We start from the raw sequence: 14,600 nt of genomic DNA, 5'->3' as shown, positions 1-14,600 counted from the left end.
TAATATAATAATAATAAAATAAATATAATAAATAAATATATTTATCAATAACATAATATATATTTTTATGTATTAATAATTAATAATATATTGTCACAAAATTTCAAACCATTGGTTTAATTAATTATAGCAATGGGATAATTAAACCAAAAAAATTTATCAAATATTTATTTTAAAAATATTTTAATTATGACTATTGAATCACTAATTTAATATAGTAATTATAAAATAAATATATTAAATAAATAAAAATAATAATTTTATAAATAAAAAATTTAAATTATTATTCTTTTTACGATGGTTCAATTTTTCCTTAACTTAGGAAAACTTAAACCATCGTCTTCCTCACGGCAGGCCAACGGGCAACGACAACGGCGTCGCTTTGACGGTACGAGAGTGAGAAGAGAAGCCGGGAAGCCGAGAGGCTTGGCCTCCCGTGCTCTGTGATGGAGGTCGAGAGGGAGGAAGGCCGACGGGGGGGGAAGGGAAGAGAGGGAGGCCAAGAGAGAAGGGCTTGGTCTCCCGTGCTCTGCAATGGAGGACGAGAGGGAGAGGAAAGGGAGGAAGGCCGATGGGAGGGCGAGAGGGAGAAGAGAAAAAAACATTTCATGGGGGGGGGGGGGGGGGGGGGGGGGGGGGTTGGGGTGGAAGATCAACGCACGATTCAATTGGTTGATTCACAAAATAGGTGGGAAACCAAATTCCCCGATTTTTGCCTGAGAAAATGAAGTGATATAATTTAACTTCAATTCATTCTACACTAACGATGTTATTTAATGAACTAAGTAAAGCGGGGGGAATTCATTCCACTTCATTGTGGACTGACCCCCTCTAGAGCCAAAAAACACAAAAGGCATAAACCAAGCTAGTCTAATGGAGGCACTTCAGATATTGCCTAGAAACCAATTGATAAATGGTGAGATTGGCATTAATATCAAGACAAATGTATATGCTGTTGTTTACAAACAGGGAGATGACCAACAGGGAGAGCCATCCATGCCTTTGGGCTTGGTAAAAGATTGTTGCCAAAGCTTCTAAGACAATGTTAAATAGCAAAAAAGACAATAGATCACCTTACCAGAGAACTCTTGGCCTTTTCAAGAATCTTTAGGCCATTAAGACACATATGGATCCAAATTTTCTAATGAATCTATCTTCCACAAGACATGGTCAAGGAATGACCAAATGACCCCATAAAAAGCCTTTTCCATGTCAAGCATGAGATTGATCTCAAGCCTCCCATTCTAAAGAAAAGAATGAAAAAAATAAGGCCAAGTCAATGATTGGCCCCGCCTTTACAAAACCACTTTGATTTTGTAATAATTTTGGCTAATACATTATTCAAACAATTGGCTAAGACCTTAGCAGCAATTAAAAAAACAAAAACAAAAAAAAAAGATATGAGGATTATGGGGTGGAAATCCCTTTAGCATTCAATACATTTTTTTTCTTTGGGATGAGCACCATGAATGAGGAACAATCATGTTAGTGGCAACACAACATGTCTTGCCAGGAAAAATAATTAATGAACTAACAAAAATCCAACCTTCCTTTCAAAAACTTGGCCAATGAAGATTTCTGGAAAAGGCTCTTCATCAGAGGTGAAGGTTTTACCAATGTTAGTTATTGGGCTGGCAAGAAGTAAAGTTCTAAAAATTACACCGGCTGGAGTTATTGACAGATAGATTCAAAAAGTTGTAGCAAACAATATGTTAAAGGAAAAGGATGGCAGAGGCCAACATAGTAGTGACAAGTCCTTCTTGATGATGACAGTGAGGAGGGGGAGGATCTTCTTTTTCTTATTTCTATTTTTCGTTGTCTACTTGCCTTCGACAAGATCCTTGGCCCCACTCACTTACACTTCTATTCCGCTTTCATGGTTTCTCCCTCTTACTCGACAAGGCTGGATTTGTATAAAACGCCAACGCTTTCAATACAACAATACCGAGCATCATTTAACATAAAAAAGAACTTCTAAGAATAAATATGCTGCAAGCATTTTCTATAAGTAAGACACAGGAGAATGGAAATTCTCCAAGGTCCTTAAGTGAAATTTAATCAACAGGCATCGACATCCTAATATTCCCGTGTTTGTTTTTTGAAAATGGGATGGGCTTCAACTACACAACAACATCAAAGAATAAATATAGACCAGGCAAAATAAATTCAGGGACATTCTTAAAAAGAGTCAAGTAAAAGAGAGGAATGGTAAATGGACTTACAATGAGTTGCATACCATTGTAGGGTGCCGACTGCCTTTGTGTGGCTGTTTAGAGCTATAGTAAGGTTTTCAGGGATTCTACTTGTTTGCCAACTATTTGCTTTATACTTCAAAGAAGACAGATGTAAGTTGATAAATCTTAATCCACAATACTTCCCACCACTGAAACAGCAATAAGTTCAGTTGGACTAACCAAGATTCTCTTTGAAACACGAGAAATGAAGATAGTACATAATTCAGTCTCTTGAAGAGAAAGAAACATTCACTTACACACTCAAAAAGGAGCCTAAATTTTGTTCAGAAAAAAAAAAAAGCATCCTTAATCCATAGGTATGCGTCAATTTCCCTTTATATTAACTAGAAAAGAAAAAGAAAAAACTTCACAGTAAAATCCCTGAAGCAAATATTTGATGACATTCTGCAAAAAAGCAGATTAGATAAATCACATTTTATTTATGTAGAAAAATTTTCTACTACAACTACATGCACCGGTTTCCAAATGAATGAAGTTAGTTCTGCTTGTGTGAGAAAGTTCAGCCTATGTGTCGGTATAACTAGAGGTAACTCGGTTTCCTAATGAATGAAGTTAGTTCTGCTTGTCCGAGAAAGTTCAGCCTATGTGTCGGTATAACTAGAGGTAACTCGGTTCAGAAAGGAGGAGAAAGAAGAAGAGTAAGGAAAAATCAAAAGACGGAGACGTCCAGCTTCCTTATAATTATCTTCTGTTTCTGAAAGCCCACATCCCCTCTCCCATTCGATTGAGAGTTAATTTAACAGCTGTCAGGGATTTTGGCACTCCGTTGTTAGATTACTTCTCTCTCATAGAGGAATCTGAAATAAGAGCCGAAGCTCGATCAACTGACATACATTTGTGATCTTCTTACCAAGTACGCATTTTTTTTCGTAAATAAGTCCGAATCACGTCGAGCTTTCACCACAAAGACGCAAAAAAGGGACACACATTCACCTTCCATGAAGATTCACTAAGAAATGCCCACTCCAACAAAATAAAAAAGTGGATAAGAATTAAAAAGAAAGAAACATCATTTGTCAGCAAGCGACGCAATGGACGGTGTAAGAGAATGAAATAAGGAGCTAAGTGAAAGCAAAACCAGGAGAAGTGATAACACATGGAAGAGCACTCAAATAGATCGATTTCGAAATCGCGCGAACAGCTGAGGCAACTCGCACTCTCTTCGACATGTACCTCCCAGGAATCGAAGCTTCTCTCGGTCGATCAGAATCCAACTTCGGAGACGGTTGAGGAAAGGGTCTGACGAGTTGAGGCGTGTACACAAGTTTGGGCCTCTTCAACGACGGAGCAGTAATCTCTCCGTTTTCCTCTTCGTCAGAAGCGTTTCAATAGGCATAGCAGAGAAATCCATCAGCGGTGTCGGAAATCCAAACGAACAGAAAGCGAACCTTAAAGGGTCAACCCGCTTTGAGCCAAAAAACGCTAGTGGTTCGAATCTTTCGAGTTTGGACTCTGGTTTTTGTACTCACTGACTCGATTAGCCAATCCGAATCAAACCCTAGTGAAGAACTTAGACTCTTCTGTTCCAAACACCGAAAGTCAGATCAGATTTTGGAGAAGATGAATTGAATCATAGAGAAGAAGTCGATTCTTCAATTCTAACCAAATCTCTTTCAATTACTAAGACCGGAGCGATTGCACCCCTTACTTTTGACCTCCAAATTGGGTTTAGGGTCAGAAGTTTTATATTTTCTAATTAGCCCCTTCTTCTTGCTTATTTATCTACTACTCCCAATTTCTATTTAAGATACTTAAACAAGATGTAACAATCATTTCAGTCCTAGTAAATAGGGCAGCTCAAAATAAAACGTAAAAATAGAAGGTCAAGTTGGAAAGCTGTCCGGAGACATTTCCTTTTGAGACCTGCGGGCCGGTCTCGTGATGGACCCAATAACCGACCCACCGAGATGACCATATCAAAGTTAAACCCGAGTTAATTAGATTTATTACGGGATAGCCCGATAATGACATTACATGGTGTAATATTTTCAAATTGTAGTTATGACTATATAAATATAAAATAATTTTAAAAATAAATCAACATAAATTTTTTTAAAGAATTATATTTTTATTTTAGAATATAAAAGAGAGTATCGCTGCCTCGGAGCATCTTCCGAAGAAAAGAAGGGTAGTTTGGTAAAAATAAAAAAATAAGAACAAGAGAGGAACGAGGATAACGACCCTGGCAGAAGCTCCAACTCCGCCCTCCCAAAGCCCGCCAACGTTTCGTGAGCACACTACCAGCAAGAGTATATGACGAACCAAAGCCTTTTAGTCTGTAGAAGCAGGTTGTGATTCTCCGTCCATTCTTGTTTTAACCGCTAATCGTTCCGGGAATTTTCTGCGGCACCTTGCTGTTGTACTCCACCCAATTTTCCAAGGTATCTATTACATCTGTGCCTTCTGCTACTGCACGTGAGATGCTTTCTATTTTCTTCTCGACTTATATGGTTACTCAAGCGGGTTCCTTTTGAAATGTTTTGAGACGTGAATCCTTTTTCAACTTGATCCAACTAAATGCGCGCTAATCTCGCTGTTCCCGTATGCAATTTCTGTTCCTCAATTCAATGGCATTTTTAATTCATTTTAAGATTCTAGTATTATATTGTGGATTAGTTCTGATCTTCTGTTTTTCTTGAAATCACTTAAAAACAGATAATGGATTATCCAATGGTTTGTTCAGTGGCTACGTTATCTTTTCCGACTGGTCCATGCTTTTTCATATTGAACATTTAAATGTTTTATTTTATTTTATTTTTATGGAAAGGCATCGAACATTGAAATGTAAACTATTGAAAAAGTTTGGAAGCTCATGGTGATTTGGACACTTTGAAATTTTCATCTTTTCTTCATATTTTGTATTTTGGAACTTATCCTTCTTATTACTGATGTATGTTCTCTACCTGTTGCCTGTATCTTCTTTATATTGAACAACCATTGTTAAAATTTTGACACTCGTTTCTTTCATATTTACTTCCTCCAAGGGATAGTTACCAGTTGTTTGCTTACAAGAGGATATCATCATCATGAAGGCTGCACAGCTGAATGGGTCATCCGTTAATTCAACCAATATATCTGGAGGAAAACCAACAAAGAAGATAATAAAATCACCTTCTACTAATGTTGGGCTCTTAAGTAAAACAGGACTAAGTGAGACTAAAATCATGAAGCATTACCATCTATCAATTGATGGCGTGAAGTCTTCATTTTATCCAAGAACCTTATATAAGAAGAACGTTTTTCCTGTCCTTGCTTGCCAGTCTGGTTCATATTGTGATGTGGGCCCATACAGTCAAGATGAAAGATTCATTCCAAAGAAAGCAAATCTTCTGAGCAGTTTCAAGGAGGGCATTTGGTAAGCCTTAAGCCATCACTGTTCTTTATTCCACCAGCATAATTATTATATTATTAGATTGTAGTTTTAATTTTGATCACAAGGAAACTATGACCAACTGTTTTTTTTTCTTTGAAAAGGACTATCTGGTATTTTGTGTATCTCTTAATCTGTTCTTTATCATTTAAACCTACTTCTAAGTAGCCGAGTCCATTTAAGAGATTGGTAGAGTGACAGTTCCAACCACCTTTTCTGTTTGGAATGAAACAATGCACGGCTGTTATCTTCTCTTAAATTAATCCCTCATTTTGTTATACAATAAGAATGGGTTTCGGCTGTTTCACCAACAGGCTATGAAAAATTTGGCATAAATCAAGACTACCATTGTTTCTATTATGTATTGATCTGTTGTATGCCATTTTTTTCTCAGTGAATTACTGGGAATTCCTCATGGTGGAGCTTGTTCTGGAAGTGTTGAGAGTGACCTTACTATTCTTGCTTTACCAGCAATTTTTGGACAGGCTATTGAGCCTCTGTCACAACTAATGGAAACGGCTTATATTGGCAGATTAGGTACTTCTCCACTCATTTCTTTTCATTCTATCCAATATTCATGACACTTCATCTCATTTATGTTTAGGTCGTCTGAATGTTTCCCTCAAAATCTGGTTTTCTTGCATTATGACTGTCTGGAATTTCATAGTGGGTAGTTTGTTCTGATGTCAATATCTTGATTTTTTCTGTGGTAATTTAGTCTAACCAATAGTAAATGTGGCTCATCAGCTTTGCATCTATTATAGGATTTTGTGTGTTAGCGCCACATTGTCTGTGTCCTTAAAGTGGTGCAGATAAAGTTGTATTGTTTAACAAATCTTGGTGCCTTTCATCTTTTGCTTGTTAGGACATTCCATTTGAAAGTGTCTTTGGCATTGAGATCTTCTAGAAGTTTACCTCTAAAAGTTTCTTTTAACATCTGTACTGTCTGGTTGTATTTTAAGGTTCGGTGGATTTGGCCTCTGCTGCTGTTTCAGTCTCAATCTTCAATATTGTATCTAAGCTATTCAATGTTCCACTTCATAGTGTTACAACTTCATTTGTGGCTGAAGATATAGCTAAAGTGAGCAGTGTAGATTCTGTGTCAGGTGGGTAGAACTGTTACTAGAATGTATGTTAAATGAAACTCTAAATTTGTATGTTTGCGTTACGCATTGTGTTTTTATTCGTAAGTGGAATTATAGTCACATCTTCCCATACAGATGAACATTTTGATGAAGCTAGTGGTGTGAAAAAAAGGAAGCAACTCCCTTCTGTTTCTACAGCCTTACTGTTAGCTACTGGGATTGGTACTATTGAAGCTTTGGCACTGTATTTTGGAGCTGGAGTTTTCCTCAAGTTGATGGGAATTTCAGTGGTATGTTGCTATTATATGTTGATTTTTTGCTTGTATTTTTTTTTCTCTGTCCATATCTGAGATTGTCAACTATACCATCTTTATTTCACTTAAAAAAAACAAAAAAAATTAAAAAAAATCACTTAAAAAAACTATACCATCTTTACTTTTCTACATGGCATAATTCCTTTTATGGAAACTCTATTAGCAAGAAAAGACTATCTTTGTTTTATTTTTTAAATTATCTGTTTTTTTATTTACAGGTGAGGACTGTTCCCTAAACTCATTTTCTGAACAGGCTTCACCTATGTACATTCCAGCAAAAAGGTTCCTTTCATTGAGAGCACTAGGTGCTCCTGCAGTGGTACTTTCTCTAGCAGTTCAAGGTATCTTCCGAGGTTTTAAAGACACGAAGACACCACTATTTTGTGTAGGTAAGTCTCAGCTTCTACTTTTACCTGAAGGAACTCTTATTGTTCAGTTGACAAGAAGTGTAATTGACTCTTTATAGTTCTTCAAAATCGTGCAATAACTAGCGTCTTTGTTCTGCTTATTATTGTTGTTCGAAATCATTCACATTTATGATATTGATTTGCTATACTAGCATACCTTTTTTTTAATATAAAGTTTTTGGAATGTTGCACTAATGTAACTTTTACATTTCCAAGCGCTTCTAAAATATATGGTTCTCCTGCAACACTGATATGATATATCGATTGCATCTTCAAACTGCTGTTGCATATGAGAGGGGATTACGCTCTTTCAGTTGGAATTCATGGACTTTTGCTTGTCAAAAAAGTAATTCTAGTGTTAGCATATGTGGAGTTATTATAGCAGTTGCAAGTGAGGTTTTTCCCTAGTTGCAGGTTCTATTTCTGTGCGCTAAGAAATGGAAATCAAGTTCCAAAGGAGAGAGAAAGCTTTCATTACCTCTCTTCTCATCTCACTATCTTCTTTTCCATTTTTCCTCTCATTTCTGATTTTTTTATTTTCCTCTTTCTTCCTCTCCCTGTTGTGGATGATACTTCTTGAGAAAAGGTGCATTCTTAAATTTATCACTCTATAGAGAAAGGAGAAAAGGAATATGGATTCAAGTTCATATATTTTAGGTGGATATAAGTCATTTAGTAGTTAATTTTAAATATACTGGTATAGTTGAAAAGCTTGGTCATTAAAAAACTATGACTTGGTTGACTTGGATCTGTTACACAGATGAGTTTGTAGATTTGTACTTTGTGTGAATGTGCATGTCAGAGTAATGAGTTTTTTTTGTTTATAACGTCGAGAAAAGAGGAATCCATTAAAAAAACCTCCTGGGGAGCAAAGAGTACACAAGGTGAAGAAAACAGTTCAAAGAAAAAAAAACATCGATCAAATGGGAAGGGAGGATCCCACAGCAAGGTGCTGCCTCGGGACCCCTTCTCTAGCTAAAGTGTCAGCTAAGCTGTTTGCACTTCTAGGGGTGTGCTGCTAAGTGACATTCTGTTAACGAGAATTCAAATGATAATTTGTGAATTCAAATGATGATATCTTGACATGTTAGTTCAAACATACCGTTGTCATGAACCAAAATTAAACTTCTTATTGAGGTCATCTGATTTCCACTTGATAACTATTTGCCAGGTATATTGATTTGTTCCAACCTATAGAAGGTGAACGACAAGCCCTAACTATGATCATTATCAATATCAGATACTGTATCAGGGATCTTAAATTTGTGATTTATATTTTTCGCTGTTTTTTCACTATGATCTATCTTGGTCAATTATGGATAATTCATTGTATATGAACCCCCTAAAGTCCATTATATATCATGTTATATGCAGCATTGGTGGTGCAACATATGTGTGATTTTCTCTCTTTTCTATCTTCACACTTTAATAGTTTGTGAGTGAAAGAATGTATATTTGGATTTTCTTGAAAAATCGTGCATGCCAGCTGTCTAAAATAGGTCATCAGAGTCATAAGAGCTTTTTTCTATTACATCATGGAGGCAAGAAAATATGATGGTTGATGCTTACATCTTATATTGCTTCATGGTGACAATAAGACTGAAAGAGTGGTGCATGGCACACCTTAAATAAGATGGACTTGTCCAAGACTAGTGCATAGCGGAGGTTAACAAAATCTTGAATAAGTATTTTTCCACTGGTCCGAGTTGATTCAGAGAGTTACGAGGTTACTTTGTCGAGTTCCCAATAGTGTCTCATTGCCTAAATTGTTTTTCTTCTCGTCCTACTATTTTGTCTTTCCTATATTTCAAGGTTGACATTTATGTTTTTTTTTTTTTTTTAATGTTTGGGTCATGAGATGAAGATTCTGGATTTTTGGAAATACTTAGGAGTAAGTGACAATCATTTAAGTATCAGGTTTTTTTGAAAATGGCAAACTAGAGTGCAATCCAAGCTTGGTTGGACTTGAGTCCGGCCTTCTTGTCCTCATAAAGAGAGTGCCCAAAAACTGTCTTATTATTTACATATGTACTGATAGTGAAATTCTAAGCACACTAACCCCCAGAAGATCAACAAAAGCATGTGGTTGATGTCTGGTCTTTCTCAAATGAATTATAATACAATTTGAAGTATCAATTTATCTTTTCATTTGACATTGTTGTTATGATGGGACGAGTATTAGTACTTTTAAGTTAGGGGTGTTTTTGACACTCACGTACTGTTATGTGGTGAAAGCTTAACGTCTAAGACACTCTGGTCAATATTGTAATCTCTGATTAGTTAGGAATATAAGAGGGAGAAGGGTTGTTTCTAGCCCTAATTTTTCCTCTTTTCGTTCAATGCAAACTTCCTGCTGTTCCTTCTTGCTTGGTTTTGCCTTATACTTCGCTTTTCTTTTAATTCTCAGACATAATGTTAGTGCTAACTATCTTTTATGCAGGAGTTGGCAATCTTTCTTCTGTCATTTTACTTCCTATACTTGTATATTCTTTTGGCTTGGGGATTACTGGTGCTGCCAGTGCAACAGTTGCATCTCAGTATGTTCAGTACCTTTAATTTCTTTACATTGAGTTTCCTTTTGAGTTATTAGTCTCTTTCATGATGGTCATCTACAAATGATTTCCTGTTCCTAGTTGATTTTACCATTTTCATCTTAGCAGTAAAGTACTGAAGTTTTTAGACCCACATACATTTGTATACATGTGCCTGTATGGCAATAGAAACATGTTGGACTGCGATTTTTTGCCTACTTTCAATTGTTTTTTCCTAAGGAAATCCTGATATAATTCCAGGGAAGGCAGGGGACACTAATCAGCATGACATAAACCTAAAATCTTTTTTAGGTAATTTAGAAAATCATGTTTATAGCATGCAATAGACAACATAAATCATAGGGTGCCACAGGAACTAAAGTTTAGTGACTGTTTGCACCTGCTTTTAGCCATTCATTTCATCATTCAGAAAAACCATGTATATAACTCTTAATAGATGTATATCAACCAATTTGTAGTCATCTGTGCGTCAGAGCTGCTGCCTTACTGAATAAAGGACTCGAGGGCTTCAAAAGCATCCAAGTAGATGTTCCTATCATTCTTGTGGTCAAACTACCAGTCAGATCAAATTTGCTTTAATTAAAATAAATCTAAAAAACATTTTCTGTAAACTGGAGAAGTCTGAAAAGGAGGCTGCAACTAGTCAGCAACTTGGGTGGTGATATTAACATGGTATATGTTTTGAAGTAAAAGAATTGACTGAAAAGGCTCATTTAGACTGATAAGAGGTTGTAAGTGTAATCAGTTAGCACAAATTACATATAGATCTCCACAGATTTATTGAGATTTTTTACATGTTCAATGAGATTTTTATTGTTTCAGTTGCCTAATTTTTTTGCTCCAGGTACATTATGACCAGCTTGCTTATTTGGTCTCTGAACAAGGAGGCTGTATTGTTACCACCGAGAGCAGAATGTTTGCAGTTTGGTGGCTACTTAAAATCTGGTGAATTTTCCTTTTTGGCTTTCTCTCTGCATTGTGTTATTAGGAAGAACTAGAAAGAATTTGAATCATGCTAATATAGGGTTGTTTGTTAGGTGGACTGCTCCTTGGGAGGACACTATCAGTGCTAATAACAATGACTCTGGGAACCTCAATGGCTGCTCGTCAGGGTCCTGTAGCAATGGCTGCTCACCAAATATGCTTGCAAGTGTGGTTGGCTGTCTCTCTGCTTTCAGATGCATTAGCTATGTCCGGACAAGTATGCAGCTTTTGTGCTCTCAATAACATCTATACTCCTCTTCTCTGTGGCTTTCTTTCTATTTAACCATATATGATAGTTGTGAATTCTAAACACCTTGGTACGTGAGCTTTTTTGGTGTATGGTACATACATGGTAGAACCTTTCAGCTGGTTGTCTGGGCTAATTCTCTCTCTCTCTCTCTCTCTCTCTCTCTCTCTCTCTCTCTCACACACACACACACACACACACACACACACACACACACACACAGAGTAGAGGAAGCCCTATTTCATGAGATTAATCTCAATTACTGACTGATTATCACATCAGAAGGAAAAACTAAAACTTTGGATTTTATTTTTTTCAGTTTCTTATTTCTCTAACGTTTTGCATGTTCATTCTTAGGCTCTGATTGCAAGTTCATTCTCACATGGTGACTTCAAAAGAGTAAAGGAAATAACTTTTAGTGTGCTTAAGGTGATTTTCTTTCACCTTTCAGTTATTTACTGAGTGTTTCTTCCAGATGACAATATGGCACTTGCTTCACCTTTTTATATTTATGCATACATCCATAAACTCTTCTTTTTGTATACAGATGGGTCTATTTACTGGTGTTGCTTTAGGCATTCTATTATATGCCTCGTTTGGCTCTTTTTCTCAATTGTTCACCAAGGACATGCAAGTGCTTCAAATTGTCAGATCGGGGATGCTGGTAATCTGCTAAATACTCGTTGATGAGATAGATTTCTCTTTGATTTGGTTCTCCTTAATTTCTTAAATTTTATTTTTTTCTTCCCTATACCAGTTTGTCTGTGCCAGTCAGCCTATCAATGCTCTTGCTTTTGTATTTGATGGTCTCCATTATGGTGTTTCAGACTTCTCGTATGCTGCTGTTGCTATGGTAATTTGTGAACTTTGTATATCCAGGGATGTTATTAGTCGTATTTTCCATTAAATTGTTTGTCATATTAGTAATATACAATGACAATCTCTGAATGTGGATTTCATTTTTGGCATAGATGGTGGTTGGAGCAATCTCTTCTGCAGTTCTGCTATATGCTCCGTCAACTTTTGGACTGCCAGGTGTTTGGTCTGGATTAACCATTTTCATGACCCTGCGGATGGCAGCAGGATTCTGGAGGTAATAATATGGTTAAGCATGCCTGCGTGCATGGGTTGGTTTCTGGTTTGAGATTATGATTTGGTTACTGTTTTTGAATCACATAGAATTAGTAGACAATGGTTCTGATGTGCCTTTTAGACTTCTGTATTATACCCGTATGCTTATTTATTACTTTTACTTCTAGGCTGGGATCAAAGAGTGGTCCATGGTGGTTCTTGCATCAAGACTTACAGAAAGGATAAGTAAGTAAAATAAAATTCTCGTTCTTTAGCTGTTCTTTTTATATGTTTTTTTTATAAATGAGTTCTTTTTATATGTTATAATCTTTTCTATTTTGTTCTTCACAAATATTTATTTATATTTTTCTTCTTTTTCTTTTCTTGTTGTTAAAGTTGTTGTTATTCCTATCTTATGTCTCTGATTATATTGTCTAAGTCGCAGCTATCGAATCCTCACGGAAATAAGCCAGCCATCTGGTAGATGCCAAATGCTTTTGTTTAACATTTTTAGTGTTCGACTGATTTGTCTTCTTAGTATCTTAGATTGAGGGGTTGTGTTTGTAGCCCTGGCTTAGCAAAACCTGAAAAATCGCTCAAATAGTAAGTATAACTCTTCGAATTGCTGGTAACCTGAGCCACTGATCTGCTGTGCCAGCAATGGAGGAGCACGAAAAAAGAAATGCTCAAACAACCTCACCCTTTTCACTTTGACATAAACAGGACTAGACACCCAAGTCCTCAAATTTTGTAACCCTGTATGTCAAGGGCATAGAGATAGTCCCCTGAATTGTTAGGGCAAGGCTCTGATGGTTGTATTAAACATTTGAAAGGTACACTTTAGTTCACGTTAAGTGTTTGTTATTTCCTTCTTCTTGACTATCACACGGTATCAATTGCCCTCTACTGTTACATGAATTTGGCCTATATAGTGCTGCTAACAGGATGCCAATCGCAGTAACTTGTATGAGGGTAGATATGGTTATCTGCGTGGAATTTTCTTTTGTACTTTAGTGAAATTTAAGTTGTGATCTATTTCCTGATCAGTTTTTAATACCAGGGCATCAGTTGAAGCAGAGGACAGTTCAATCATTCACATAATCTTCTAGCCAATTTCTAGTAATCTCAGGGAGTAGGAATTCTTTTACACTTTTCCCCCCTTTCATACGCAATTCATTTGATCTAGTTGATAAATGAAGAAAAGGATCTGCTCCATGTTGGCTCCAATACCTTGATGATCCACAATTTTGCTTAATCTATGACATGCTTATTTTATTGGAGAGTTTTGTCTCCAACTGAATTCGAAAAGTAACGAGGCATTTTGGTGGTAATACCAATTTATATAATTACATATTTGTGTTTAGTCTGTTCTTCTTTCTATTCAGGGATTACTAAGATGTGAGCCATTTTTAAGTGTCTTTGCATGATTTAGCTGGCTCAATAATCTTTTACATACAAAAGAAAATACACGGCATAGTCATACCGTAATTGCGAGATATGTTTTCGGAGAAGTAGCTGTAGTGTCTCAGCTGGTGTGCAGGATGATTGTTGAACTGCTGAAACCTTCGGACCATAGTTGTTTAGAAACTCTTCTCCATGATTGCCCTTGGCTGGTGTTGGTTTGCAATGAAGATGTTTTTACTTCCCCCAGCGAGTGAAACAGGTGAGTTTTTATCTAATCTGCCAAATGTTAGTGCGGAATCACGTCAGAGTTCCTTTTGGTAAATGGCCAGGGCGAATATTTTTGAACAATTGACAACCACATACACGAATCCATTCCTGTCAATTCTTAAAAACTTTAAACTAATAAAAAACGACTGGTAATGCCCATACACCTCTTGTTCTGGATTTTTTAACGCCTGGAACTCTACGGAATCGTTATCTCCCTGTGCAAAATAATTGAATTTCTTATGTTTCAAGTAGCATTTTTTAATCACGCCAAGCTTCACAAACATGACTTTCTTCTTTAAACAACTGATCGGATGATCAACGTCGTGATAGAAGGGGAATGTATGCCGCGAAAGTCGAGGGATAAGAAGTAGAAATTATTAATTATTTAATAAATAAAATTTTATTTCTGGTTTTTATCAGTGGACATAATTGAACCCAAAATCTAATTAAATTACCCGTCCTGGATTTTCTACACCGGATTGACATGGAGATGCGTGGTTTGTTTCTTACCAGATTTTCTTCATAAAACCTCTGCACTCAATCTGATTCACGTCATTAAGGATTCTCCCTTGATTTCAGTCCAACGAGATTTTCTGCCTCATTCTGTTTAAAAAAATTTGAATAGACCCACTTTATAGCTGATT

General features: G+C 36.4%; 1 protein-coding gene across 2 annotated transcripts; it reads left to right on the top strand.

Annotated features, from left to right (window-relative positions):
- The first annotated feature begins 4,450 nt into the window (after window positions 1–4,450).
- Window positions 4,451–13,631, top strand: LOC137938362 (protein DETOXIFICATION 45, chloroplastic). 2 transcript variants are annotated; one of them, XM_068783341.1, is made up of 15 exons: window positions 4,451–4,636; window positions 5,240–5,610; window positions 6,020–6,162; window positions 6,588–6,731; window positions 6,846–7,000; window positions 7,278–7,413; window positions 9,872–9,968; window positions 10,828–10,928; window positions 11,021–11,184; window positions 11,572–11,643; window positions 11,762–11,878; window positions 11,972–12,067; window positions 12,186–12,307; window positions 12,474–12,531; window positions 13,346–13,631. In XM_068783341.1, the coding sequence occupies exons 2-14, from the start codon at window positions 5,282–5,284 to the stop codon at window positions 12,529–12,531; spliced, it is 1,734 nt and encodes a 577-aa protein (XP_068639442.1). In that variant the 5' UTR covers window positions 4,451–4,636; window positions 5,240–5,281; the 3' UTR covers window positions 13,346–13,631. The 2 variants fall into 2 exon arrangements, with proteins under 2 accessions (XP_068639442.1, XP_068639447.1); XM_068783346.1 differs by lacking the exon at window positions 13,346–13,631 and adding an exon at window positions 12,731–13,295.
- The last annotated feature ends 969 nt before the right edge of the window (window positions 13,632–14,600 follow it).

Source organism: Aristolochia californica, unplaced genomic scaffold, assembly GCF_029961685.1.
Source record: "Aristolochia californica isolate CCGP_79_NKW_82.1479 unplaced genomic scaffold, dmAriCali1.0.hap1 SCAF_10, whole genome shotgun sequence".
Classification (NCBI taxonomy): domain Eukaryota; kingdom Viridiplantae; phylum Streptophyta; class Magnoliopsida; order Piperales; family Aristolochiaceae; genus Aristolochia; species Aristolochia californica.
Note: the sequence above shows the minus strand (reverse complement) of the source record. Positions and strands in the feature narration are given on the sequence as shown.

Excerpts from the sequence above, each read along its gene's own strand:
- LOC137938362 (XM_068783341.1), top strand. The coding sequence starts at position 5,282 with ATGAAGGCTGCACAGCTGAATGGGTCATCCGTTAATTCAACCAATATA. Across the intron at positions 6,163-6,587 it reads GGCTTATATTGGCAGATTAG|GTTCGGTGGATTTGGCCTCT; the intron begins GTACTTCTCCAC and ends TTGTATTTTAAG. Across the intron at positions 9,969-10,827 it reads AGTGCAACAGTTGCATCTCA|GTACATTATGACCAGCTTGC; the intron begins GTATGTTCAGTA and ends TTTTTGCTCCAG.